Genomic DNA, 25,869 nt, shown 5'->3' on the forward strand with positions numbered 1-25,869 from the left:
TGGTTAGAACCTGGTTTGGTTCTCGGCATTGTTGCTGTTCCACGTTTTTTCGTTGGTTTACTTGCTTCTCCTACTGCTTTTCACAAACTGAAGCTCTCTCCAGGCTGGAGGGGGTATAGCTGCCAGGGGAGGAGCTAACAGCTTTTACTAGTGTCAACGCCTCGTAGAGGACATAGCTAAACCCACGGTCTCTGTGTCCCCCAATGAAGAGCAAGAAAGAGATTTTACTGGTAAGTTATACAAAAATCTTGTTTTCTTACTTTTTATTGTAATAAATTGTTTTGTTTATTCCCTAAGGCCAATGACCTATCAAAGAAACAAGCCAGAGCGTCATTATCAGACTTATCAACACAGGAGGAAATAGAAGGGTTATCTATTCGACAGTTGAAGGAGATTCTGGCCCGAAACTTTGTCAACTACTCAGGATGCTGTGAGAAATGGGAACTGGTGGAGAAAGTCAGCAGGCTGTACAGAGAGAGTGAAGAGAACAGAAAGTCTGGTACGTTGGGGACTTGGACCTTTCCTTTGCCATTTCTATTACATTTTATACCTAGAAATGCTCAACTCTTCAGTATATTGTAATTTGTATGTAAACATTTTGTCTGTTCATACTATTCATAATGTCTTTATGCAAGTTTCTTTCTCTTTTCTTTCAGTGGAAAGCCTAGAATCAAGACATGAATCAGGTTAGTCAGTTCTGTCATCGTCCATTTCCAATTTTTCCATCTAAAATGAAGAATTCCAGAGTGTTTTGAAGGAAGCACCTGGCAGTGACCTGCATTCATAGTTCTCCTGTCTAGACCGGTGGTACCGGACACAGATTTTCAGTTGTTATTTGGAAGGATTCTTCAATCTGGTCATACATGTGAAGTAAATCCAGAGCCCACTCAGATTATGATGCAAGAAGAATAATTATTTTTATCACAGCATATGACAGGTAGACATGATATTACTTATACTCCATCCAGAGAGAGGAAACATTCATATAAATGCCAGACTAATAGACGATGTGTCAGTCCATCTCGTACCTTTCTCAAGTTGTCAGGTGGGGAAGTTTAGAGCGATTGGTAGCTGCAGTAAGGAAAGTATGGATGCACTCATCATCCTCTCTTTACTGCAGCAGCTGATCACCCTCAACGTCTCACCAGACATTACCTAAGATGGACCAAATTGTCCTTAGTCTGCAATTACACCACTGGAAAGTGAAAAGGAACACCTGGAAAATTTTAAGGAGTTGTCTCACGTCAGCAAATGTATTAATGTATTATCCATAACAATACAGTAATCCATATTGCTTCCTTTGCTGGCTGGATTAATTTTTCCATCGCATAATACATTGATTATTTCCATGGTTATGACCACCCTGCAATCCAGCATCAGTGGTTGTGCTTGCACATTATGGCACAAAACGCTAGCCTATGTGCGCTACCACAGTCCTGGCCAACAGAGAGGCTGACGCTTTTTCCTATAGTGTGCAAGCACGACCACCACTAAAGGATTGCAGGGTGGTCGTAAGCATGGAAACGGGGCAATGTGTAATGTGATGGAAAAATAAATCTAGCCAGCAAAGGAAGCAATATGGATAATAACAATACAGTAGGAAATGCCTTTCTCTATATGATAAATGTGACTTACTCAAGTGAGGCAACTCCTTGAATGCGATTTGAGTTGAGATCGACAAATTATAAACCGGTAGTAGTGGTGCTTGGTTGATGATCTGACAACCAAGGTGGTGTACCCTTAATTTTGGTTTCTGCAGCAGGGTGTATGTTGAGGCAGGGTCTAGGTGGCATCTCCCCTTGCTACAATACAGGCTGCCATTCTGGCATGGTAATAGTCATACAGATGCTGGATATACTCCTGTGGTATGTCATTCCAAGCTAGTTGTTGTCTTCTCTCATCACCCCATCCAGGCCCAGACATTCTCAATGGAGACAGAGATCTGGCAATTGAGCTGGCCAGGGGATGTGCTGGACCCTGAAGAGCATGTTGTGTAGTGTGGGCGTTATCTTGTTGGAACAGCAGATTTTCTCACCGAGTCAAAAAAGACAGTTGGACTGGTAGCAGAATGTCCCGGGCATACCAAAAGCTGGTCAATGTTCCCTCCACGAATACCGGATGGGAACGGCCATGGTAGCTATTGGCGCCCCACACCATGACTCCTGGTGCTGATCCTGTGTGTTGCTGCACTTTGAATGATGACAGTAAGTGCTCTCCAGCCCTCCTATGAAATCTGATGTGCCCATCAATGGTAAACAATAGTGTTCAGTGATGACGGCAAGATCTGCCTTAGTACTAATGATGACCGCATCAGAATTCACAGGTGGGCTGGAGAGTGCCTACTGCCATCGTGCATAGCTCGGAGAAACACAAAACCAACACCAGGTGTCATGTTGTGGGGCGCCATTAGCTACAATGGCCATTCCTATCTGGTATTAGTGACTTTGTGGAACCAGTCCTACTGCCTTTTTTTGGACTCAGGAGACATGATGTTATAAAAAGATAATGCCCACCCATACACTGCCTGGGCCAGGGGCGTAACTATAGGGGAAGCAGGGGAGGCGGCTGCTTTGGGGCCCTGACCCCAAAGGGCCCCATCTAGGAGGAGGAGGACTGAAAGATTTGTCAGGGCCCCCTCAACAGTATTAGACAATTAAATGATATACAGTGGCAGTATAGACAGTGTAGAAAACGGATGGAACAGCTGCCGGGTCTGGTCTGAGAGAGCGATCTTTACTAGCCACAGGAATAGAGGCGGCATGAAAGGAATGGGTTGTGAAAAAATTACTGGGGGAGGGGGGCCCCATTCAAGAATATGCTGTGGGGCCCAGTCATTTCTAGCTATGCCACTGGCCTGTGCTATGCAACATACTCTTCATGGTCTCCAGCTGTTCAACTGGCTAGCTCAATAGTCAAATCTATCCCCCATTAAAAATGTCTGGGTCTGGATCTGGATGAGGTGACAGCAGCCAACAACCATCTTGACTTAACTATGATCCAAGTTGAAAAAGATTTGAATGACATATCTAGGGCTGCAGCTAACGATTATTTAATTAATCGATTAGTTGTCGATAATTTCATCGATTAATCGGGAAAAAACCCCAAATTAAAAAAAAAAAGGGGTTTATATGATTTTACTTGAAAAATTATGTTCAAAGGCCATATTAAAACAAATTGTGGCTGGCACTGTTATGGAAGATCTGTGGATGACACTGTTATGGGAGATTTGTGGATGAAGCACTATTATGGGGGATCTGTGGATGACACACACTGTTATGGGAGGGATCTGTGGATGGCACTGTTATGGGAGGGATCTGTGGATGGCACTGTTATGGGAGGGATCTGTGGATGGCACTGTTATGGGAGGGATCTGTGGATGACACTGTTATGGGGATCTGTGGATGGCACTGTTATGGGGAGGGGGATCTGTGGATGGCACTGTTATGGGGAGGGGGATCTGTGGATGGCACTGTTATGGGGAGGGGGATCTGTGGATGGCACTGTTATGGGGAGGGGGATCTGTGGATGGCACTGTTATGGGGAGGGGGATCTGTGGATGGCACTGTTATGGGGAGGGGGATCTGTGGATGGCACTGTTATGGGGAGGGGGATCTGTGGATGGCACTGTTATGGGGAGGGGGATCTGTGGATGGCACTGTTATGGGGAGGGGGATCTGTGGATGGCACTGTTATGGGGAGGGGGATCTGTGGATGGCACTGTTATGGGGAGGGGGATCTGTGGATGGCACTGTTATGGAGGATCTGTGGATGGCACTGTTATGGAGGATCTGTGGATGGCACTGTTATGGAGGATCTGTGGATGGCACTGTTATGGAGGATCTGTGGATGACACTGTTATGGGGGGATCTGTGAATGGCACTGTTATGGGGGGACCTTCGGATGGCACTGTTATGGGGAGGGGGACCTGTGGATGACACTATATAGCATCTTATGCTATGTGTGTCATCCACAGATCTCCCTCATAGCAGTGCCATCCACAGATCCCCCTCCCCATAACAGTGCCATCCACAGATCCCCCTCCCCATAACAGTGCCATCCACAGATACCCCTCCCCATAACAGTGCCATCCACAGATACCCCTCCCCATAACAGTGCCATCCACAGATACCCCTCCCCATAACAGTGCCATCCACAGATACCCCTCCCCATAACAGTGCCATCCACAGATACCCCTCCCCATAACAGTGCCATCCACAGATACCCCTCCCCATAACAGTGCCATCCACAGATACCCCTCCCCATAACAGTGCCATCCACAGATCCCCCTCCCCATAACAGTGCCATCCACAGATACCCCTCCCCATAACAGTGCCATCCACAGATCCCCCTCCCCATAACAGTGCCATCCACAGATCCCCCCTCCCCATAACAGTGCCATCCACAGATCCCCCTCCCCATAACAGTGCCATCCACAGATCCCCCTCCCCATCACAGCCCCAGCGCCGCCACTCACAGCAGTAGAGTATTCCTTAACTGGCAGTAACTTTTACTTTGTCAGGTAATAAAGATGCGCTGATTTAAAGTTCAAGTAAAAGTTACTGCCAGTTAAGGACCCGCAGGCATAGCGCCTGACCGCCCGTTCCCGCCCGCATAGCAACGAATCGGCCCGATTATTCAATAACTGGATTTGTCGACAACGAATCCCATTATCGAATATTATCGATAACTTTGATTAATCGTTGCAGCCCTAGACATATCACCAGGAGGATATGGAGCATCTGCATGCCAGTTACCATGCCAGAGTGGCAGCCTGTATCACAAGGGGAGATGCCACTCAGTATGAAAGCGACCCTGCCTCAACATACACCCTGCTACACCTTAGTTGTGTGATAATTGACCAAGCACCACTAGCAGTTTATAGTTTGTGAATCCGGTAGTGTAATATGGATGTTTCTTCTCTGAGTGGAGTACATATAATATTACATCTACCTGTCAAATTCTGTGACCAATACACATTACTGTTGTTTTGTATCCTATATGTATCTGAATGTGGCATGGAATTATTTTACATAGCTCCCCTGGTACAACATATTTTGGAGGCTTCAGACCTGACACAAGGGGTCAAAACAGTAAACAAAATAAAAGGCGAAACTGTTGTCGGTTGTAGTAACACTAACATCGCCAGGCCACCATGTTGTTTATGCCATAAAGGGGTTGTACACTCAGAAATACCCCTTTGCATGTGCTAACAATCATATGGCTGTCATAGAACGTATTCCCCTGCTATGATACACTCTATTAGCCAAAATAGAGAGGAGCCATGTAATCCTACATTTCCCTGTAAAATGTAGCCACAGACGCACTAGCTTTTCCCCATGTTGAAAACCGATCCCTGTGGGATCCAACACCCCAGCGATCAGAGGAACAGTTCAGAGATGTCCGTGTATATACAGTTCAGATATGTCCCATTTGGATATTTATGGCATATTTCAATAATAGAGAGGATGCCACACATATGTGGCATGCTCTCCATTCACGGCAACACTGTGCTTTTGAGATAGGTGCGGGTCCCTCTAGGATCCGCACCTATTGGACATTTATGGCATATCCTATGAGTATGCCATAAATGTCCAGATGGAGCAACCTTTTTTATGTATGGAAGAGTTAATTTCATGACCTTCATCAAAGTTTTTACAATTTTTAGTCTGTCACTATTTTTCTTTTTTTTTTGCATGTAGTAAGTGCCACCAAAGTGTTTTTTGACACCTAGTAACCAGCTAAATTGTGTAGTTTGTAAAACTGGACATGTTAGGCTGAGTTCACACTGGTGAGATTTCTGCGCGGGTGCAATGCGGGAGGTGAACGCATTGCACCCGCACTGAATCCGGACCCATTCATTTCTATGGGGCTGTGCACATGAGCGGTGATTTTCACACATCACTTATGCGTTGCGTGAAAATCGCAGCATGCTCTATATTGTGCGTTTATCACGCAACGCAGGCCCCATAGAAGTGAATGGGGCTGAGTGAAAATCGCAAGCATCCGCAAGCAAGTGCGGATGCGGTGCGATTTTCACGCACGGTTGCTAGGAGACGATCGGGATGGAGACCCGATCATTATTATTTTCCCTTATAACATGGTTATAATGGAAAATAATAGCATTCTTAATACAGAATGCATAGTACAATAGCGCTGGAGGGGTTAAAAAAATTTTTTAAAAAATTTAACTCACCTTAATCCACTTCTTCGCGCAGCCGGCATCTCTTCTGTCTTCTTCTTTGCTGTGTACAGGAAAAGGACCTGTGGTGACGTCACTCCGGTCATCACATGGTCCATCACATGATCTTTTACCATGGTGATGGACCATGTGATGACCGGAGTGACGTCACCACAGGTCCTTTTCCTGTACACAGCAAAGAAGAAGACAGAAGAGATGCCGGCTGCGCGAAGAAGTGGATTAAGGTGAGTTTAAAAAAAAATTAACCCCTCCAGCGCTATTGTACTATGCATTCTGTATTAACCACCTCCGGACCGCCTAACGCAGATTCGCGTTCCGGAGGTGGCAGCGCTGCGCACAGTCACGCATATACGCGTCATCTCGCGAGACGCGAGATTTCCTGTGAACGCGCGCACACAGGCGCGCGCGTTCACAGGATCGCAAGGTAAGCGAGTGGATCTCCAGCCTGCCAGCGGCGATCGTTCGCTGGCAGGCTGGAGATGTGATTTTTTTTTAACCCCTAACCGGTATATTAGACGCTGTTTTGATAACAGCGTCTAATATACCTGCTACCTGGTCCTCTGGTGGTCCCCTTTGTTTGGATCGACCACCAGAGGACACAGGTAGCTCAGTAATATGTTGCACCAAGCACCACTACACTTCACCCCCCCCCTGTCACTTATTAACCCCTTATTCACCCTTGATCACCCCTGATCACCCCATATAGACTCCCTGATCACCCCCCTGTCATTGATTACCCCCCTGTCATTGATTACCCCCCTGTAAAGCTCTATTCAGACGTCCGCATGATTTTTACGGATCCACTGATAGATGGATCGGATCCGCAAAACGCATACGGACGTCTGAATGGAGCCTTACAGGGGCGTGATCAATGACTGTGGTGATCACCCCATATAGACTCCCTGATCACCCCCCTGTCATTGATTACCCCCCTGTAAAGCTCCATTCAGACGTCCGCATGATTTTTACGGATCCACTGATAGATGGATCGGATCCGCAAAACGCATACGGACGTCTGAATGGAGCCTTATAGGGGCGTGATCAATGACTGTGGTGATCACCCCATATAGACTCCCTGAACACCCCCCTGTCATTGATTACCTCCTGTCATTGATCACCCCCCTGTAAAGCTCCATTCAGACGTCCGCATGATTTTTACGGATCCACTGATAGATGGATCGGATCCGCAAAACGCATATGGACGTCTGAATGGAGCCTTACAGGGGCGTGATCAATGACTGTGGTGATCACCCCATATAGACTCCCTGATCACCCCCCCGTCATTGATTACCCCCCTGTCATTGATCACCCCCCTGTAAAGCTCCATTCAGACGTCCGCATGATTTTTACGGATCCACTGATAGATGGATCGTATCCGCAAAACGCATATGGACGTCTGAATGGAGCCTTACAGGGGTGTGATCAATGACTGTGGTGATCACCCCATATAGACTCCCTGATCACCCCCCTGTCATTGATTACCCCCCTGTAAAGCTCCATTCAGATGTCCGCATGATTTTTACGGATCCACTGATAGATGGATCGGATCCGCAAAACGCATACGGACGTCTGAATGGAGCCTTACAGGGGCGTGATCAATGACTGTGGTGATCACCCCATATAGACTCCCTGATCACCCCCCCTGTCATTGATCACCCCCCCTGTCATTGATCACCCCCCCTGTCAGGCTGCATTCAGATGTCCGTATGATTTTTACGGATCCACGGATACATGGATCGGATCCGCAAAACACATACGGACATCTGAATGGAGCCTTATAGGGGGGTGATCAATGACAGGGGGGTGATCACCCCATATAGACTCCCTGATCACCCCCCTGTCATTGATCACCCCCCTGTCATTGATCACCCCCCTGTAAGGCTCCATTCAGACATTTTTTTGGCCCAAGTTAGCGGAAATTATTTTTTTTTTCTTACAAAGTCTCATATTCCACTAACTTGTGTCAAAAAATAAAATCTCACATGAACTCACCATACCCCTCACGGAATTCAAATGCGTAAAAATTTTTAGAGATTTATATTCCAGGGCAGTATAAATACCCCACATGTGACTCCATTTCGGAAAGAAGACACCCCAAGGTATTCCGTGAGGGGCATATTGAGTCCATGAAAGATTGAAATTTTTGTCCCAAGTTAGCGGAAAGGGAGACTTTGTGAGAAAAAAATAAATAAAATCAATTTCCGCTAACTTGTGCCAAAAAAAAAAATTTCTATGAACTCGCCATGCCCCTCATTGAATACCTTGGGGTGTCTTCTTTCCAAAATGGGGTCACATGTGGGGTATTTATACTGCCCTGGCATTCTAGGGGCCCTAAAGCGTGAGAAGAAGTCTGGGATCCAAATGTCCAAAAATCGCTGATGGGCATAGTGAGTTCATGGAAGTTTTTATTTTTTGTCACAAGTTAGTGGAATATGAGACTTTGTAAGAAAAAAAAAGAAAAAAGAAAAATCATCATTTTCCACTAACTTGTGACAAAAAATGTAAAATTCTAGGAACTCGCCATGCCCCTCACGGAATACCTTGGGGTGTCTTCTTTCCAAAATGGGGTCACTTGTGGGGTAGTTATACTGCCCTGGCATTCTAGGGGCCCAAATGTGTGGTAAGGAGTTTGAAATCAAATTCTGTAAAAAATGACCAGTGAAATCCGAAAGGTTTTCAGGAGAAGTTGGGGAATGTGTTTTGGGGTGTCATTTTACATATACCCATGCTGGGTGAGAGAAATATCTTGGCAAAAGACAACTTTTCCCATTTTTTTATACAAAGTTGGCATTTGACCAAGATATTTATCTCACCCAGCATGGGTATATGTAAAATGACACCCCAAAACACATTCCCCAACTTCTCCTGAATACGGAGATACCAGATGTGTGACACTTTTTTGCAGCCTAGGTGGGCAAAGGGGCCCATATTCCAAAGAGCACCTTTCGGATTTCACTGGTCATTTTTTACAGAATTTGATTTCAAACTCCTTACCACACATTTGGGCCCCTAGAATGCCAGGGCAGTATAACTACCCCACAAGTGACCCCATTTTGGAAAGAAGACACCCCAAGGTATTCGCTGATGGGCATAGTGAGTTCATGGAAGTTTTTATTTTTTGTCACAAGTTAGTGGAATATGAGACTTTGTAAGAAAAAAAAAAAATCATCATTTTCCGCTAACTTGTGACAAAAAATAAAAAGTTCTATGAACTCACTATGCCCATCAGCGAATACCTTAGGGTGTCTACTTTCCGAAATGGGGTCATTTGTGGGGTGTTTGTACTGTCTGGGCATTGTAGAACCTCAGGAAACATGACAGGTGCTCAGAAAGTCAGAGCTGCTTCAAAAAGCGGAAATTCACATTTTTGTACCATAGTTTGTAAACGCTATAACTTTTACCCAAACCATTTTTTTTTTACCCAAACATTTTTTTTTTATCAAAGACATGTAGAACAATAAATTTAGAGCAAAATTTATATATGGATCTCGTTTTTTTTGCAAAATTTTACAACTGAAAGTGAAAAATGTCATTTTTTTGCAAAAAAATCGTTAAATTTCGATTAATAACAAAAAAAGTAAAAATGTCAGCAGCAATGAAATACCACCAAATGAAAGCTCTATTAGTGAGAAGAAAAGGAGGTAAAATTCATTTGGGTGGTAAGTTGCATGACCGAGCAATAAACGGTGAAAGTAGTGTAGGTCAGAAGTGTAAAAAGTGGCCTGGTCTTTCAGGGTGTTTAAGCCATGGGGGCTGAGGTGGTTAAGAATGCTATTATTTTCCCTTATAACCATGTTATAAGAGAAAATAATAGAATCTACACAACCCCGATCCGAAACCCTAACTTCTGTGAAGAAGTTCGGGTTTGGGTACCAAACATGCCGATTTTTCTCACGCGCGTGCAAAACGCATTACAATGTTTTGCACTCGCGTGGGAAAAATCGCACATGTTCCCGCAACGCACCCGCACCTTTTCCCGCAACGCCCGTATGAACCCAGCCTTACTGTACAGTCCAAACATTTTATGTTTGTTTGTGTCCGCATCCATAATCCCATTACGCGGCTTGTCAAAAAAGATAGAACATGTCCTTGTCCACAATAGCTGTCATAGGGCTGGCCATTCCGTTCCGCAAAATGCGGAATGCACGCGGCTGATATACGGTCGTCTGAATGAGCCCTTATACTGGTGACCTATCCTCTGGATAGTATTTCACAGGTTACCACCATTAAAACGTAGCCTTTATTCATATTTAAATTTAAAATAACCCCATCAAATACAAAAATCAAATGAAAAGGGATCAAAATAATCAAAACGTAACCCCACTAGGAGGTTCCTGATACGGGATCGCCCCTATCGGAGCGGCCATTCAGTTTTGTAGGTAGGGTTTATTGAGAGGAGGGTGAGACTAAGGCCGAATGCACACGGCCTGGCATCCTGAGAGCAGGAGCGCACGGCGTCATTGGTTGCTATGACGCCGTGCGCTTCATGCCGCCGCTGCACTACAGTAATACACTGGTATGATCTATACGAGTGTATTACTGTAGTGCAGCAGCATGATGCCAGGCCGGGATACCACGGACCGCTCACGGCCGTGTGCATTCGGCCCAAGGGATAGAGTCCAAGTTTATATTAAGTCTACTCCTATATGAATACCATTGAGGGTAGACTCAACAGACTGGGTCCAAATTAAAAAAAATCATTCTACATCCTTGGTTAATACCACTCACCAGTGGGGTTACGTTTTGATTATTTTGATCCATTTTCATTAGATTTTTGTATTTGATGGGGTTATTTTAATTTAAATATGAATAAAGGCTACGTTTTAATGGTGGTAATCTGTGAAATATGCTAGTCCCCTATACCACTGTTGTGGACCGTTCCTTCTAGCAGGTGATTTATTCTCTGGATAGGTCATCAATATCTGATCGGTGGGGGTCCAACACCCAGGACCCCCACTGATCAGCTGTTTGAGAAGGTACCGGTGCTCTAAGTTGCAGCTCAGCCCTATTGAAGTGAATGGGGCTGAGCTGCGATACCAAACACAGATGCTATCAGATGGATGGTGCTGTGTTTGGTGAGCAGAAAGAAGGCCGTGGCGCTACTGTGAGCATCGGTGGTTTCTCAAACAGCTGATTAGAGGGGGTCCCGGGTGTTGGACCCCTACCGATTAGATACTGACGACCTAACCAGAGGATAGGTCATCAGTATAAAGGTGTCAGAAAGCCTTTTTAATATCAGATTGTCCAAGGACCACCTCCCAGTAGAAGCACTGATCAGCTGTTTTCAGGAGCTACTGTGTTGTGGCTGTGTCTGGTTACTGTAGCTTTGCTCCCATTCACATGATATTTCACATAACTGTATCACATCTGTGGCCAGCCTAATCTTTCTTGACTTCCCACAGTAACCCATAGAAGTGTGTCCAAACTCTCCTTCCACCATGTTCTTTCTTCCAGAGAGAGATCGGCTGCAGTTGACTGGCAACGATGACCACCTTTGTCGCATCTGCATGGACGCTGTTATTGACTGTGTTCTCTTGGAGTGTGGCCATATGGTTACATGCACAAAATGTGGCAAGAGAATGAATGAGTGTCCCATCTGCCGACAGTACGTGGTGCGAGCTGTTCATGTCTTCAAGTCTTAAGTTTCCAGACCAAAAATAAAAATACAAGTGTGTGACTTGGCCCTATCCCTTGGGGCTCAAAGTGTGTACAAAGAAACCTGGTTTTATGTATAATGTTTGAGTGAACTGATAGAGATGTGTTTTTGTAATAAATTTAAAGGTAGGTTTTGTTTACAAGCTAAATGAGAACTGGTCAGACAAACTGCATGCAAGCGTGTGTTTGTAAATCTGGGATGGATGACAATTCTTATCAATAAAAGCTATTTACTTGTGGAAGAGGGATATCCAATTTATTTGATAATCTGCTAGGCCAAATATTACAGAGTTCTATGTAAGGAGACATTTGGCTAAAATAGTTGACCTACAAACCAAGAAAATGCAAAACTAAGTAAGGCTACTTTCACACCACTGTTTTTGCTGGATCCGTTATGGATCAGCAAAAACGCTTCCGTTACTGATAATGCAAACATCTGCATCTGTTATGAACGGATCCAGTTGTATTATCTTTAAAATAGCATGACGGATCCGTCATGAACACCATTGAAAGTCAATGTGGGACGGATCCGTTTTTTTATTGTGTCCGATAAAACGGATCCGTCCCCATTGACTTACATTGTGAGTCATGACTCCCAGTGGTGTCGCCAGGGGGGGGCCAGAGGGGGCCACGGCCCCCCCTACATCATGATGTGCCCCCCCAACTAAAATGCCCCCACCTAGTGAGCCGCCGCCGGGCACAGGGAGATGAGCGCTTCCATTGCGCTCATCTCCATTGTAAACTGCCTGTGCCAGCGGAGGTGAAGGGGAGGGAGAGGCGTGTCCCTTCCCCTTCCTCTGATAGGCTGCAGGCAGGCCCCGAAGTGGAGGAAAGGCCCCGCCCCCTAATTGCTCCTGTTTATCTTTCTAAAGCTAAAGGACCTTTGATGATGTCATCACAGGTCCTGTAAGGGAACTGCACAGTGTAAAGTGTAGTTCCCAGGTTAGAACAGTGCATCTGCCAGGACCTGTGATGACATCATCTTCAACATCACAGGTCCTGCAGAATCTAGCAAAGGAACTGCACCAAAAATGGTGTAGTTCCTAGGTTTCAAAGGTATATCTGCCAGGACCTGTGATGACATCATCACAGGTCCTTCAACCCCTAATAGCAAGTATTAGAAGTTCGCAAGCAGCTCTGCATTGATCCATACAGACTGGAATGGAGAGGTAAGAGGAGGTCCTCCACTTCTCATCATTTACCCCCCCTCCATGCCCTGTTTTTACTCATTGCTCACTCATGTATAATACTTCAGACAGTTACAGTGACCTCTATCTCATGTACCTCACACACACAGTGACCATAATGTATAACTGACCACATATTTCTATAAACACTGCATCTACAGTATTATACCTTCTATGTGTCACATCAATACACTGCTCTGTGTGTAATATATATATATATATATATATATATAGATACACACACATACATGCACACACACTGCATATATTACACAGTTTTATACATGAATTATGTACAGATATATAGTATATACCGCAGTGCACTGATATGTGAGGTACAAGGTATAATAGATACTGTGTGTACAGATATCAGTACACTTCTGTATATACTATATATGTGAGGTACGAGGTATAATAGATGCAGTGTGTACAGATATATAGTATATATAACGGTGTACTGATATCTGAGGTACGAGGTGTCAATACACTGCTGTATATACTATATATCTGTACACACTGCATCTATTATACCTCGTACCTCACATATTACACTACTGTATATATTGTATACCTGTATACACTGCATATATTATACCCCGTACCTCACATATCAGTACACTGCTGTATATACTATATACCTGTACACACTGCATCTATTATACCCTGTACCTCACATATCAGTACACTACGGAATATACTATATACCTGTACACACTGCATATATTATACCGCGTACCTCACATAACTGTACACTGCTGTATATAATATACATCTGTACACACTGCATCTATTATACCTCTTTTGTGTGCCAGGGCTGTTTTGTAATCCCAATCCGGCCCTGATGGCATAAATTATAAAACGCAGCAGCAAGAATAGTTCATGGAACAAAGGGAGGGGCTATAAAAGGGGAATGGGGACCCAATTTAGATTCCTGCTATGGGGCCCAGTGATTTTTATGGACGCCCCTGGCTGCAGGCACTAGGCCGGCAACATATCAGAGGCCGGCGCAATGACGTCATCATGCCGCCGGAGCCTTATATTACAGCGTGGGACACAGGAAGAGGCTGCATCGCATCGCTGAGACTGAGGTAAGTATAAGTGTTTTTTTTTTTGTTTTTTTTTACAATAGTGTTACTGGCACTTTGGGGGGGGCTTATTACAATACTGGCACATGATGATGGGGGGGACTTTATACTGGCACATGATGATGGGGGGACTTAATACTGGCACATGATGATGGGGGGACTTAATACTGGCACATGATGATGGGGGGACTTAATACTGACACATGATGATGGGGGGACTTAATACTGGCACATGATGATGGGGGGACTTAATACTGGCACATGATGATGGGGGGGACTTAATACTGGCACATGATGATGGGGGGGACTTAATACTGGCACATGATGATGGGGGGGACTTAATACTGGCACATGATGATGGGGGGGACTTAATACTGGCACATGATGATGGGGGGGACTTAATACTGGCACATGATGGGGGGGACTTAATACTGGCACATGATGGGGGGGACTTAATACTGGCACATGATGGGGGGGACTTAATACTGGCACATGATGGGGGGGACTTAATACTGGCACATGATGGGGGGGACTTAATACTGGCACATGATGGGGGAGACTTAATACTGGCACATGATGGGGGGGACTTAATACTGGCACATGATGGGGGGGACTTAATACTGGCACATGATGGGGGGGACTTAATACTGGCACATGATGATGGGGGGGGGGGGGACTTAATACTGGCACATGATGATGGGGGACTTAATACTGGCACATGATGATGGGGGGACTTAATACTGGAACATGGGGGGGCTTAATACTGGCACGTGATGGGGGCTTATTACTGGCACGTGATGGGGGGCTTATTACTGGCACGTGATGGGGGGCTTATTACTGGCACATGATGGGGGCTCTTGTTACTGGCACGTGATGGGGGCTTATTACTGGCACATTGGGGGGCTCTTGTTACTGGCACGTTATTGAGGGCACTTATTACTGGCACATTATTGGTGGGCACTATAGGGGCATCTACTGAGGCCACAAAGAAGGGGTGTTTTATATGGGGGGCTCTGTACAGTAGCATTTTATACTGGGACACATTATGGTGGGTACTATGGAGAAGGGGAGAGAGGAGTACTATGGAGTCATATACGGGGGGCACTAAGAAGGGGTATTTTATACTTGCAAATTATGGGGGACACTGAGGGCATCTACTGGGGCACGATATATGGGGCATTTTATACTGGTACATTATGGGGGGCACTAGCAGGAAGGGGGGAGAGGAGCACTATGGAGGCATTTACTGGTGCACTATATAGGAGTATTTTATACTGGCACATTATGGGCGACATTAGCTCGACTGGGGGCATAAGGGGGTATGTTTTGCACATTATAAGGAGAATTATTTCTACTGGGGGGCATTATGGTGGGTGTTATTACTCCCCCATGGTATGACCCCCTAGTAGCAGCACCAGCCTCTCCCTGCTCTGCTATCCCTCTGCCCCTTCTCCAAATCCTTATTATGAAATCTTTCTCATTAGGATAAAACACAACATCAGCGCCGCCGAGCCCCCGGCCAAAGTGTTGAAGTGGCGTCCGAGATCCCCAAGGGCCAAGCCAAGTAATTGTAAGTGTTCATGTGAAATATGTTTATTTTATATATGTACACTCCTGTGAGAGGCGGGGAGGGAGATCTGTGGATGACACTGTTATAGGGAGGGAGATCTGTGGATGACACTGTTATGGAGGGGGAAATGGGGATGACACTGTCATGGGGTGGATCTGTGGATGACACATATAGCATAAGATGCTATATACGGTATGTGGCATCCACAGATCCCCCCCATAGCAGTGTCATCCACAGATCCCCCTCTCTATAAAAGTGTCATCCACAGACAGCTGGACTTTTCTTCCCTGTTGCGGTTTTAGGTATTGGGTAAAGTATCGCAGCATTTCTAAGTGTACTTGTGTAAATGTATCGTTGTTATAGCTGCCCCCCCTACTTTTGTCCTGGCCCCCAGTGTGCCCCCCCAAAATTTGAAAGCTAGAGACGCCACTGATGACTCCGCATCCCAGGACGCACTCAAAAACCCTGCTTGCTGCGCTTTTGTGTGCGTCAGGGAAAAGCATTGAAACGGAACGGAATGCATTCTGGTGATTTCTATTTCATTCAGTTTTGTCCCCATTGACAATGAATGGGGACAAAACTGAAGAGTTTTCCTCCGCTATGGAGATCCTATGACGGATATCAAGAGCGGAAATTGAAAACGCTAATGTGAAAGTAGCCTAACAAGACTTTAATAGCTATTTTGTAAAATGTACAAATTTCTGCAACATAAGCTTGCCACTGGTCCTTGGGGGACCAGATTGAAAATCAGTATAGTAATAAGCTGGTGTACCTTCAGTTATAGTAAGTATAATGGGATATGTTTTTTAGCTTTTCAGTGGTGTGCACTTTTGTGGTTTTAACCGCAATGTTTGCACATGGGATTTGTGGTGCATTTTTTTGCTGTAAAAACACCATCTCAGTTGTTATCTGAAAATATGAAATGGAGGACACAAGTGAGTTTTTTTTCTACTGGCTTTTTTTGTTAATTAGGTGCCTTTTTTTGTTTAATTTTTAATTTTTATTTTTTAAAACACATGTATCTTTTGGTGTTTTTTGCTGCCGGTTTGACATCTCCCTCTGTATAGGGGAAAACTGTGGTTAACAGAGTTGTTTAGGGGGAAAAATCTTCAACACTAGGATTTTAAATCAATGAGGACAATCTGTAACCAGTGTTCATTTTGTAATAGATCTTGACATGCTGCAAAAGTAAAAATTTGCACTTCATGCCATTTCCTCAGCATGTAATTACTAGTTAAAATTTTATACTCTTGTTTTCTACTGTATTTCTGGTGCAGATCTACAGTGTTTTCATCCCATTTGAATTCACCCTTATACACTGAGCAAAAATATAAACGCAACACTTTCGGTTTTGCTCCCATTTTGCATGAGCTGAACTCAAAGATCTGAAACATTTTCTACATACACAAAAGACCCATTACTCTCAAATATTGTTCACAAACCTGTGTATCAGAAAACCAGTCAGTGTCTGGTGTGGCCACCATTTGCCTCATGCAGTGCAACACATCTCCGTCGCATAGAGTTGATCAGGTTGTTGATTGTGGAATGTTGGTCCACTCCTCTTCAACAGGGCCGGTGCAAGGATTTTTGCCAACACAAGCGAAGCTACATTTTGGCGCCCCCTCCCCCCTCGCAGCTCACTTGGCCCTGGTCCCGTCTGCAGCAGCTGGCTTCTCCTCTGTGTGGTCCTGGTATCTTCTCTCTGCTTCAGACAATCGCTGGTTTGAGCCCTCTAAGGCGCACTGGCCCATAAGACGCACCTAGGTTTTAGAGGAGGATAATAAGAAAAAAATATTTTCCATTGCACCTCAGGTCAGTTTAGTAATCAGACCACCAATGTTAATCAGACCCCATGTCAGCCATCATGCCCCCCATGTCAGCCTTCATGCCCCCATGTCAGCTATCATGCCTGCCATCAATCATGCCCCCCCCCCCCCCCCCAATGTCAGCCATCAGCGCAAATAAAATAACTTACCTCTCCTGCTCCTGGCCGCCGCTGCTCCTCACCACCAGCGCTCTCTCTCTTCTTCCTGGTTCTTGGCTGTCAGCTGTGAAGACTGCACACAGTGAGGTCACATGGTGCGCAGCCCTTTACAGCAGACAGCCGAGCGGAGGACCAGGAAGCGGTGAGTACAGATCCTTCACCGCTTCCCGGTCCTTTGGTACTAATGAAGCGCTTCCAAAATGGAAGTGCTTCATTAGTATTTGCCCCATAAGACCCAGGGGCGAAAAATACAGGGTATTTAATAAAAAAAAAAAAAAAGTTTCATTTTTTCCACCCCCCTTGTCTCTGCGCCCTAAGGCAGCCGCTTGGTCTGCCATATTATATATGGCACAACAATGGGCCTCAGGATCTTGTCACGGTATCTCTGTGCATTCAAAATGCCATCAATAAAATGCACCTGTATTTGTTATCCACTACATACGCCTGCACATACCATAACCCCACCGCCACCATGGGCCACTCGATGCACAACATTGACAAACCATTCACCCACCCGACGCCACACACACTGTCTGCCATCTGCCCTGAACAGTGAAAACTGGGACTCATCCATGAACAGAACACCTCTCCATCGTGCCAGACGCCATTGAATGTGAGCATTTGCCCACTCAAGTCGGTTATGATGACGAACTGCAGTCAGGTCCAGACCCCGATGAGGACGACGGGCATGCAGATGAGCTTCCCTGAGATGGTTTCTGACAGTTTGTGCAGAAATTCTTTGGTTATGCAAACCGATTGTTGCTGCAGCTGTCCAGGTGGCTGGTCTCAGACGATCATGGAGGTGAACCTGCTGGATGTGGAGGTCCTGGGCTGGTGTGGTTACACATGGTCTGCAGTTGTGAGGCCGGTTGCATGTACTGCCAAATTCTCTGAAACTCCTTTAGAGACGGCTTATGGTAGAGAAATGAACATTTATTGCACAGGCAACAGCTCTGGTAGACATTCCTGCAGTCAGCATGCCAATTGCACGCTCCGTCAAATGTTAACTTGTGACATCTGTGGCATTGTGCTGTGTGATCAAACTGCATATTTCAGAGTGGTATTTTATTGTGGGTAGTCTAAGGCACACCTGTGCAATATTCATGCTGTCTAATCAGCACCTTGATATGCCACACCTGTGAGGTGGCATGGATTATCTCAGCAAAGGAGAAGAGCTCACTAACACAGATTTGGAACAATATTTGAGAGTAATGGGTCTTTTGTGTATGTAGAAAATGTTTCAGATCTTCGAGTTCAGCTCATGCAAAATCGGAGCAAAACCGAAAGTGTTGCGTTTATTTTTTTGCTCATTGTAGTTAGTTGCTCAGAAATGAGAAAAGAGGAACACTCTAATCTACTAGCTTCTAGTACATACTGCAACATGTGTCTGTTCTATTGATAACTGAAGGTACACGTTAATAAATGCCCTAGTTTACACTAATGTATGTCATGTCAGTGACACTTTAACCTTTACAAATACTAGAAGCTATGTGAAGACGAGCTGAGGATGCAACTGTCATTTGTAGGTAAAGAGAATTTGTCACTAGAAAATTCACTGTTAAACCAGACGCAATAACTTGTAGGGCTAAAGGAAGAAGTACTTTTAATCCATTTTCACATAAGCAGTTTAGTGCACCGAATGAGGGCCCAAGCCACTCTGTGCATTCTTGCTCCTCCCTCTCCTTCATCATTGACTGGGTCAGGTTCCTGAATAGCCATCCTGCCTCGCCCCATCAATCGAGAGGGAAGGGCTGGTAGAGGAAGCAGGAGGGACAAGGCTGAACAGAGTGGCTTGGGTCTGCATGTAACTGCTCATTTGCATATGGATTAGAAGTGTTTTTTCTCTAGAATGAAGCAATGGATTGCTAAGTTAAAAGTATCATTACATCCACCTGATCTAGCCCTACATTGCAAAGGATGGGTCGTCATGTGCCTGGGGCCTTATACAGTGCCTACAAGACTTTACCTCCTCTCCTAAGGCCCCTTTCACACGAGCGAGTTTTCCGCTCGGGTGCAATGCGTGATGTGTGCTGGTTGCCAAGAGATGTTGTTTGTAAACCTGCAGTTTTCCCCTCACCCACGACAGCACGATAAGAGAGAGGCACCGCCCCCACAGACTGGAAACCTGAAGTACAAAAAGGCGGAGGCTCTCCTCCCACTTCAGTATGGTTTCCTGTCTCTGGAGGGAAGCCTAAAGTCACGTGTGGTTTCTTCCTTGGGTGCCCCCTCTTTTACCTGCGGTCCCGGAACTCTAGTGTGGCGGCACATATTATGTGTCGGTGGACTGGCAGAGGCGTGGTAGCTAGCTTGAGGGCTCTGAAGCGCTTGGGGCATGTTTGCTGGGTGGCATTGTTGCACACTTTAGGCAAACTGAAGAGTGGCCCAGGGGAAGAGCGGGTGCTTCCGGAAGCCTGAGAAGTGTATCAGGAAGCGAGGACGTCGTGGAACGCAGGCGCCGCATGCGGAGGCGTGGCCTGATGACGTCAACGGAGGTGCATAAAGGGAGCGCGCAACCCGAATGTGGATGCCGGCGGGTTGAATGGAAATTAAAGCACCGCATCTGAAAAGGCTCCTGGCGTGTTTTTTTTTTTTTTTGCAGCCATACAAACCAGATTAGGAGCGTTGAGACCCTCTGGCAAGTCACAATGGAGGAAGACAAGAAGAATATGCCTGATGATCCTCCCTCCACTCCAGATCTGGTACCTGAAAAAGCAGCCTTGGCCCTTTTTTCTTTCATAAAGCCTGTGTTAATGGTGTATATATATACACTGCTCAAAAAAATAAAGGGAACACAAAAATAACACATCCTAGATCTGAGTTAATTAAATATTCTTCCGAAATACTTTGTTCTTTACATAGTTGAATGTGCTGACAACAAAATCACACAAAAATAAAAAAATGGAAATCAAATTTTTTAACCCATGGAGGTCTGGATTTGGAGTCACACTCAAAATTAAAGTGGAAAAACACACTACAGGCTGATCCAACTTTGATGTAATGTCCTTAAAACAAGTCAAAATGAGGCTCAGTAGTGTGTGTGGCCTCCACGTGCCTGTATGACCTCCCTACAACGCCTGTGCATGCTCCTGATGAGGTGGCGGACGGTCTCCTGAGGGATCTCCTCCCAGACCTGGACTAAAGCATCTGCCAAGTCCTGGACAGTCTGTGGTGCAACGTGACGTTGGTGGATAGAGCGAGACATGATGTCCCAGATGTGCTCAATTGGATTCAGGTCTGGGGAATGGGCAGGCCAGTCCATAGCATCAATGCCTTCATCTTGCAGGAACTGCTGACACACTCCAGCCACATGAGGTCTAGCATTGTCTTGCATTAGGAGGAACCCAGGGCCAACCGCACCAGCATATGGTCTCACAAGGGGTCTGAGGATATCATCTCGGTACCTAATGGCAGTCAGGCTACCTCTGGCGAGCACATGGAGGGCTGTGCGGCCCTCCAAAGAAATGCCACCACACACCATTACTGACCCAATGCCAAAACGGTCATGCTGGCATTGCTGGAGGATGTTGCAGGCAGCAGAACGTTCTCCACGGCGTCTCCAGACTCTGTCATGTCTGTCACATGTGCTCAGTGTGAACCTGCTTTCATCTGTGAAGAGCACAGGGCGCCAGTGGCGAATTTGCCAATCTTGGTGTTCTCTGGCAAATGCCAAACGTCCTGCACGGTGTTGGGCTGTAAGCACAACCCCCACCTGTGGACGTCGGGCCCTCATATCACCCTCATGGAGTCTGTTTCTGACCGTTTGAGCAGACACATGCACATTTGTGGCCAGCTGGAGGTCATTTTGCAGGGCTCTGGCAGTGCTCCTCCTGTTCCTCCTTGCACAAAGGCGGAGGTAGCGGTCCTGCTGCTGGGTTGTTGCCCTCCTACGGCCTCCTCCACGTCTCCTGATGTACTGGCCTGTCTCCTGGTAGCGCCTCCATGCTCTGGACACTACGCTGACAGACACAGCAAACCTTCTTGCCACAGCTCGCATTGATGTGCCATTCTGGATAAGCTGCACTACCTGAGCCACTTCTGTGGGTTGTAGACTCCGTCTCATGCTACCACTCGAGTGAACGCACCGCCGGCATTCAAAAGTGACCAAAACATCAGCCAGGAAGCATAGGAACTGAGAAGTGGTCTGTGATCACCACCTGCAGAACCATTCCTTTATTGGGGGTGTCTTGCTAATGCCTATAATTTCCACCTTTTGTCTACCCCATTTGCACAACAGCATGTGAAATTGATTGTCACTCAGTGTTGCTTCCTAAGTGGACAGTTTGATTTCACAGAAGTGTGATTGACTTGGAGTTACATTGTGTTGTTTAAGTGTTCCCTTTATTTTTTTGAGCAGTGTATATATATATATATATATATATATATGTTGCAGGGAAAGCCTATAAAAGCATTAACTAAGAGGAGGAATAAGGAGTGTGCGCCATGCAGATGCCCTTTATCTTCTGAATATGTGAAGAAGCTGTGTCAGACCTGCATTGACAAGACGGTAGCAGAAGAATCACCGTCTTTGTATAAGAACCTTCAGTCTTTCGTTAGGTCTGAGGTCAGCTCTTCCATGGCCACAAGAAATCGGGGGTACAGAAGGAACAGAAATCTAGGTGGGTTCAGCCGGTAGAGATTGTGTACTCCTTGGACTCAGAACAGGAGCAGGATTTTCCTTCCTTTGAGAACTAATGTTTTGACATCTCGTCTTATTCTTCCGGAGAAGAGGAGAAGGAAGTAGGGAGGCCCTTTTTTTCCAGTAGAAGATATTGACCATTTATTAAAGGCAGTATAATCGACCATGGGTATTGAAGTATCTGAGGAACCAAAATCAGTATAGGATATGATGTTTGGGGGGCTTGAAATTAGGCATCAGAGATGTTTTCCTGTTCATAGGAATGTAACATATTTAATTAAGGGACAATGGAATAGGCCCAATAAGAGGGTTTATATTTTAAAAAATTTAAAGAGAAAATATCCTTTTTCAGAAACAGATTGTGCCTCCTGGAACAAGGCACATAAAATAGATGTGGCTATTTCAAAGATAACTAAGAGGTTGTGTCTTCCCTTTTGAAGACACAGGCTCTCTTAGGGATCCCTTAGATAAAAAAGCAGACGGGTTTTTAAAAGGTGCGTGGGAAGCTTCTACATCATCCTTCAGACCCTCTATTGCCTCAACTTGTACAGCTCGTTCCCTAGTTGTTTTGGCTTTCTGCGCTAGAAGATCAGATTAAAAACAAATGCCCTAGGGAGCAAATCCTGGCAGGGCTTCCCACCATTAAGAAGGCAGCAGATTTTTTAGCAGACGCTTCGGCAGACTCCATTAGGCTGGCGGCTATATCTTCCGCGTTCGCCAACTCTGCTCGTAGGGCTTTATGGCTAAAGGGCTGGAGTGGAGATTTGCTTTCTAAGAAAAGGTTGTGTGCCATTCCCTGCGAGGGAGAATATCTTTTCGGTCCAGCATTAGATGAACTTTTAGAGAAAGTGCCAGATAAAAAGAAAAAATTTCCAGCCCAAAGTTTTTCTGCTAGGGGGAGATCCGACCGATCCTTTCAGGGTGGTAGAGAGGGAGATAAGAGAGACAGAGAGTACAAGTTCCGGTCACAGAGTAGAGATGGAAGAGGTTTTTATTGCAGTCAATCCTTGGGGATAAGAAAAAGTCTAGTGACCAAAAATGACGCCAGGTTGCCTGTAGGAGGAAGACTAGCCAAATTTCTTCTTGCATGGCAAGAAGTTTCCAGCAGTTCATGGATCTTAGATACCATAGGTCAGGGTTTGAAGCTAGAGTTTCGCTCTCCTCCGGTAAGGTTTGTGGTCATAAAGACTACTGGAGAAAGAAGCGGCGCTATACAACAGGAAGTGTTGGAATTGTTAAAAAAAAAGAGTGTTCTGATTCCAGTTCCAGGGGGACAAGAGGGAGAAGGTTTTTATTCTCCTCTCTTTCTGGTGAAAAAAACTGATGGTTCCTACAGAAGGATTATAAATGTAAAAAAGTTAAACTGTTTCTTGCTCTTAAAAAAATTCAGGATGGAGACAATATAAATCAATTCAACTATAAATCTTCTCTTTACAAATTGCTTCATGGCGGTACTGGACTTAAAAGATGCCTATTTTCATGTCCCTATTCATCAGGACTATCAAAAGTTTCTCTTGGTGGCAGTAGAAATAGAAGGAGTAGTCAGACATCTGCAGTTTCAAGCCATTCCCTTTGGGCTTTCAATGGCACCAAGAGTATTTACAAAGGTGATCTCAGAAATGGGGGCTCATATCAGAGACATTCTTTTTATCCCTTACCTGGACGACTTTTTGATAGTAGGAGAAACATGGGAATCCTGCAGGAAAGCAGTACAGGAAGTGTCTCAGATCCTGGAGAAGATGGGTTAGATCCTGAACAGAGAGAAGTCAAGACCAGAACCCTCACAGAACCAGCAATTTTTGGGGCTACTCCTGATATCGGAAGTGCAGAAATGTTTTTTTGACGGAAGAAAAAATTTCGAAAGTAAGAGGAAAAATACAGGACTTGACACAGAATTCAAGGATATCTTTGAAAAAGGCTATGTCGATTCTGGGAAGCCTAACGTCTTGTATTCCCGCTGTGGTATGGGCCCAGTTCCATTCCAGGCTTCTGCAGTGGGACCTGTTGACAGCTTGGGAAGGGAAAAGACACCCTTAGATACAAGCTTGGTAATACTGTGTTTCTCCGAGAATAAGACAGGGTCTTATATTATTTTTTTCTCAGAAAAAAGGGTTAGGGCTTATTATTGGGGCAGGACTAATTTTGGCTCCATGAACATATTTTAAATAGACACATGCCAATTACAGAACAGTCCCTGGACACCTGTTTATATTAAATATAACTATAACCCCCCTCATCCAAAAGAATGCACCCATATACTGCAGTACATGGGTGCATTCCTATGGATGAGGGGTTATAGTCATATTTGCCACACATTTTTCATTCTGGTACCGTATATTGCCCCTGATCTGTCCTTACCCAAGGGACCTAGGCGGCAATCTACGGTACCAGGGAGAGTAGATATGGCACGGAAGAGATGTAGGGAGCTCCTCCAGGCAGCAGAGAGGAGAAGGAGATCCTCCTGCTGCCTCCTTAATGTAAGTAAGAATGTGCGGGCTGGTGGCAGTACAGGGCATACAGAGAAGCCGCCAGCCCAACGTGAAAGTGAAGGGAAGCGCGGGCTGCTGGCATAATTTAGCATTTAGCGAAGCCGACAGCCCGACCGTCAGGTGCTGCTTAGTGCCGTGATGTATGGGATGTACGCGGGCTGGCGGCTTCACTAAAGGCTAATTCACTGGAGCCTGCGCTGCCCGCCTGCCCACAGTTTTATGGCAGCTCAGGAGCCATTACTGAGCTGCTGCATTTCCCCCACCTTCCCTTTATATAAAATAAAATACAGCTGTATCTAGGGCTTATTTTTGGAGTAGGGCTTATATTTTAAGCCTACTCCAAAAACCCTGCAAAATGGCGCTAGGGGTTATTAGCGAGGGTAGGGCTTATTTTCGGGGAAACACTGTATCAGACCAGAGGATCTAGGGTGGTGGTTAATAAGAGACAACCTGACCCAGGGGGTGCCCTGGAGAAAGAAGGAGCTTTTGTGCTTGACCACAGACGCAAGCCCTTGGGGTTGGGGGCTCAGATTCTGGACCAATCCATCCAGGGTTTATGGAGGGGCAGTCTGAAGTTGGCCTCCTCAAATATGAAAGAACTCATGGCAGTGAAATTTGCAATGTCACAGGTTCTCCCATTAATATTAAACAGACATCTCAGAGTCATGTCAGACAACAGGACTGTAGTTTCCTACATAAGCAAACGGGGAGGTACCAGGAGCAGGAGTTTGATGCTGATGGTGCACGAGATTCTTCAGTTAGCTGAACAAAACTGCAGCTCCATCTCGGAAAACATTCAGGCATATTTTCTAAGTCGTCATCTAATTTCCCAGGGGGAGTGGAGTCTAAACAAGAAGATTTTCAGACAGATTACAGACTGTTGGGGAGTCCCTTCAATAGACCTCTTTGCAAAAAGTCAGAACAAGAAAGTGAGGAATTTCTTTTCTCTATCCCCAGAGGGATCCCTGTGGTCTGGATGATTTCCTCCACAGCTGGAATTTTCCTCTGGGATATGCTTTTCCTCAGTTTCCCTTGATCCCCAGGGTGTTGCAGAAGATAAGGGA

General features: G+C 45.5%; 1 protein-coding gene across 5 annotated transcripts in view; it reads left to right on the top strand.

Moving 5' to 3' along the window:
* RNF34 (ring finger protein 34) overlaps window positions 1-12,090 on the top strand; it is a 52,039-nt gene extending 39,949 nt beyond the window's left edge. For all 5 annotated transcript variants that reach the window (XM_040416119.1, XM_040416120.1, XM_040416121.1 and 2 more), the window contains 3 exons: window positions 298-499; window positions 657-686; window positions 11,654-12,090. In XM_040416119.1, the coding sequence (XP_040272053.1) occupies window positions 298-499; window positions 657-686; window positions 11,654-11,841 (420 nt within the window). In that variant the 3' untranslated portion in view covers window positions 11,842-12,090. The remainder of the gene's footprint in view (window positions 1-297; window positions 500-656; window positions 687-11,653) is intronic.
* Window positions 12,091-25,869: the final 13,779 nt, after the last annotated feature.

The sequence above is a fragment of the Bufo bufo genome, chromosome 2, assembly GCF_905171765.1.
Source record: "Bufo bufo chromosome 2, aBufBuf1.1, whole genome shotgun sequence".
In the NCBI taxonomy this organism is placed as follows: Eukaryota; Metazoa; Chordata; class Amphibia; order Anura; family Bufonidae; genus Bufo; species Bufo bufo.